At 40.4% G+C, this 4,562-nt stretch overlaps 1 protein-coding gene across 1 annotated transcript; it reads right to left on the bottom strand.

The window, feature by feature from the left end:
- Positions 1-433: 433 nt before the first annotated feature.
- On the bottom strand, positions 434-4,317 carry LOC108389243 (olfactory receptor 8J2-like). The gene is made up of 2 exons (XM_017647781.3): positions 3,418-4,317; positions 434-505 (listed from the first exon to the last, which is right to left on the bottom strand). The coding sequence occupies exons 1-2, from the start codon at positions 4,315-4,317 to the stop codon at positions 434-436; spliced, it is 972 nt and encodes a 323-aa protein (XP_017503270.3).
- Positions 4,318-4,562: the final 245 nt, after the last annotated feature.

Raw genomic sequence — 4,562 nt, forward strand, 5'->3', positions numbered from 1 at the left:
TTCACAGTGCCATTAGGGAACTAGCACAAGTAACAACACAATTACTTTTAGAAAATATGTGTATGTAAACCACATTGAAAGGTAGCAGAACTCCAGTTTTCATTCCAGATTTTCACTTATTTAATACATGGGATTGATAGAAAGCAAGTGTGACTTTAGTCCTGTTGCTTCAATTCTGTTCTCCAACCAGACTCAGAGAATAGTTCTCTGCTGGGAAATACACTTGGTGGGTGAAGCTAAATACAACCATAACAAAATAAAAGCAAATAGACAAACATAAAATAATAGACATTATAGACCTTTATATACTTACAAATAATAAAACATAAAAGTCTTGAAGGCTAAATGCTATCAAGTTATTGCTAATTTTGTCCCTCAAGACTAGAAATATATATCATAGTGTTTTCAGCTTATTTATGACTAATGTCATAAATTAACTCATGGATCTTAGTCTCATGGTCCCTGTATATGGCTTATGTCTGATTTCCCTAAACATTTCATGAATCTAATTTATTTCCAGACATTGCCTTTTTCCTAATGCTACACCCACTCTTTCTCACTCCATTGTATATTAATAAAGTTTTCCATGTACAGACAGACATATGCCACCTAATAAACATTAACTTTTATTTATTTTTTGTCGTGAGTGTCTTTCATAATTGGCATCCCTTTGAAGACAATGACTTAACTTTTTGATCTAATAACATTTTATTCCAAAACACACCAAGCAAAAATGATGTTTGTTTGTTGTTATGACTCCACAATAAAGACCATCAATTCTATACAACAATGTTTGCTGTAAGAATAATCTGGAGAAAATTAATTTTATGTCACATTTGTGTAGGATAGGAACATTTCACTTTATGTACATGCACCAAGTGAGAGGGAAGAAAAATAATCCCCTTTTATATATTTCTTTTTCTATTTTGCCACATGTCCTATATCTATGCATATGTAAGAATTTTCTGTTTAGTTTTAATTTTCTCCTAAAGGCTTATTTTACCTCTGATACAAATTTATTTTAAGTGCAAGACTAAATGGGCCCCCAAAGCTTAAGAAATTGGTAGGTAAAATGCTGCAAAAACTTAATAAAATTTTAAACAGCTGAACAAAAGATGTCTATGGCAAAGAAGATGATCTGACTCCTTATCACATTCCAAGAAATAATTCTCACCTCTACCACCAGCTATCAGAGTTCCTCTTCCTTGTTTAGAAATTATAAAAATCCTTCAGTAATTTACATTTAAAATGTATTTATTTTCAAGTTATTTTTATTATTTATGTAAGTGTGTGTTCTTCAGTCAATTACTGTATTTTTCACTAAGGAAAATTGGGTATTTGAGGTTGCAATAAAAGGATTAAGATTTTGCCATTTAAATTAATGGAATTTTTAACTCTTGAATGGCCTCTTCTATCAGAAAGATTTTCAAAAGCAAATGAACACTCTTAAAGGAAGATAGTGTTGGGGAGAAGTCAGTTCGGAGACACAGTGAAGGTAGATAGCATAAGACACAAAACCAAAGTTAGGCAGGCAAAGTGAATTTTAATTCACCCTGTACAGCAGAGCGGGCCTGCCTGAGGTTAGACAGCTGCAGGCAGTTTACTCTGAGGCTTCTTTTATGGGGTCTTGGCAGGGCAGAGAAGTCTTTGATTGATAACACTTGGCCTTGGAGGCCTGATATTGTTGCCAGACACAGCTTTCTCTCGGTGCATCAGGTGAAACCTCAGCCTAGAGGGGGAGAGTTCTTAACTGAATGAGAAAGAATTCCTGAGAAGCTTAGACGAGTGTAGATATGGAAGGAATTCTTTAGGGCGAGAGTGGAAATGAATGGCAGCAGCCTTGCAGGCAGCTGAGAGCAGGAAATTTCAGAGGTGCAGAGGGAAAGCTTGCAAAACATTCCTTGGTAAAGGGCAGATTCCCTTGCGATCTCTTAAAGCCAGGGTCACTTGGGGTCCTGTGTCCAATTGGATCTGCCCTGCGTGGGGGCTAGCCCCGCCCACCCTGGGACTTTGGGAAATACAGAGAATGAGATGGAGTGAGACTTTGTTCTGAGAACTTCCAAAAGAAAGGAGAGTCTCAGGCAGGTTCCTGGAACAGTTCCGTCTGGATCACCCAAGCAAGGAGAACTTGCCAGCCCAAATCTGAGCTCTCAGTAGCCCCTCCCTACTTATGAGGAGTAAAGCAGAGACTAAGTGAAGACTTGGAAATAGAATGAAATAGTCATGAAACAAAGACGCTTACCACTGGAAAAGCACAGAGACAAAACGCAATTAAGTTGAGCAGTGAAAAAGCTTTATTTAAAGTCATACATTCAAATAGAGAAAAAGCGTGTGTGTCCTTGTTAAGGAAAATACTGGAAAATCTGAACTGGATCACTGACGGAAGAACCAAGCGGCACTCGGAGGTCTTGGAGAGTTGAGGTTTATTTTACACGGGCAGGCCCACAGAGGAGTCATCTCCCAAGGTCTGAGCCCAGAACACAAAGCAAGGGGAGCAATTTATATTATTTTGATATGTGGCATTTCGGCAAGCGCAGGGCAGAAGAGGAGCCTGGAGGAGGGGAGGGGGGAGCTGGGAGGGCTTTGCCAACTGGAGGGAAAAAGCGGTTTGCTGACCTTGATGGCTGTGTTGAATATTTTCCTTTTCTTCCTCAGAGATGAGGCATGGGGGTTCCCTCTTTTAAGGACTTTCAAAGGGCCATGGGGTACAAACTTGTAAAGTGGTCTCAAAATGCTTATCTCCGGTAAAGAGACATTAAATCTTTTATTATCAATCCTCCAGGTAATTTTGCAGAATTAATTTACAGAAATTGGTCCGTTCCTTTCCAGGGTAACTCCCCTCTGGGAACACACCAGTCAACACCACCTGCACCTGCTCCCAAAGTGGTGGGAGTGATTGTTTACTAAAGAATATGTTCGGAATCTTCCTTCCTAACCCCCTGGTTTTTGAAATGGACTCTTAGCTTTAAGATGGAATCCTTCCTGTTCTTACTATAGACTGTTGGAAAAATAACCATCGTGCGCGTCTCCTGCCTCTGCCCTCCACCAGTGTAATTGATAAAAAGAAGGCAGGGGCAGCTCTGATGATGTCTGTACCTGTCTTTGTATAATTTATTTTCTCTTATCTGGGGAGAGTTTGTGCTTGGAGACTTCTCATTTGGGTATGTTGTTTTTTCCATCTGGGGAATGTTTGGACATTCTAAGTAACTCCTAATCTTTGACACTTCAACTAATGACTTCTGAGAGAATTTTCTTGCCCTCTGATTTTATCGAATTAAGTCTGTGAGCCCCTTTTAGTGGGCTTTACTGGCTTTATTCTCCCTCCACCTGCTTATGTCTACCTTTCTACCTGACAGTTGTAGTTTCAAATTTACATTACTTTGAATAATTGCAGGGGTTATCCAGGAACCTCTTTACTGCACCCTTCACATCCCTGTTCCTTAGGCTGTAAATGAGGGGATTCAGCATCGGAATCACTAGGGTGTAGAAGACCGAGGCCATTTTATCAGTATTTAATGAGTGGTTGGTCCTTGGTTGCAAATACATGAAGAGCAGAGTCCCGTAGAACACAGTGACAGCCATCATATGGGAAGCACAGGTGGAAAAGGCTTTTTGTCGCCCCTGGGAGGAACGTATCCTCAAAATGGCAAGGACGATGTTGAAGTAGGATATTAAAACAACAATCATGGAGAAAAACAAATTGGTTCCTGAAAAGGCAAACGCTACTGTTTCTGGAATGTAGGTATCCGTACAGGACAATGCTAACAAAGGGACGCTATCACAGTAAAAATGGTTGATCACATTGGAAGAGCAATAAGACATAGAGAAAACACAGGAAGAGACTGTCAGGGCTGTGCTCAGACCATAGAGGTATGTGAGGGATACCAGCAGAAGGCAGAAGTGCCGAGATACCACCACCGTGTATAGCAGGGGGTTGCAAATAGCCACATAGCGATCATAAGCCATTGCAGCCAGCATGAAAATCTCAGCCACGATAAAAGCTATAAATCCACCCAGCTGGGTTGCACATCCATAGTAAGATATGGTTTTCTTCAAAACCCAGAAGTTAACCAGCATTTTAGGAGCAATGACAGTAGAATTGCCAAGATTGATGACAGCCAAGTGTCGGAGGAAAAAGTACATGGGGGTTTGCAGTTGAGAGTCAGCACTGGTGAGGGTGATGATGCCCAGGTTCCCTGCCACCGTCAGCCCATAGATCACCAGGAAAACAGAGAAGAGTGGAATCTGGAGCTCTGGATGGTGGGAGACCCCCATGAGAATGAACTCAGTCACCCCGGTGAGATTCCCTGGAGCCATTTATGTTGTAGCTTTCATCCCTTAATGGGGAAAATGGAGGAGATTAACAGACGGCAAAATTGTTTTTCTGTTACATGCTAGATTGTTAAATGTCTCATTAGAAATCAGTTTCTGTTCAGGAACCTTAGGTCTCACATCTTAACTGGTATTCTCACAAACCTTTCACAAAATTCAGAAATACAAACTCTCCAGAGACGAAATTCAGGTTCTTAAAATTGCTTAACTAAGCTGTTCATTCTTAATTC

This window comes from Manis javanica, chromosome 11 (assembly GCF_040802235.1).
Source record: "Manis javanica isolate MJ-LG chromosome 11, MJ_LKY, whole genome shotgun sequence".
Classification (NCBI taxonomy): Eukaryota; Metazoa; Chordata; class Mammalia; order Pholidota; family Manidae; genus Manis; species Manis javanica.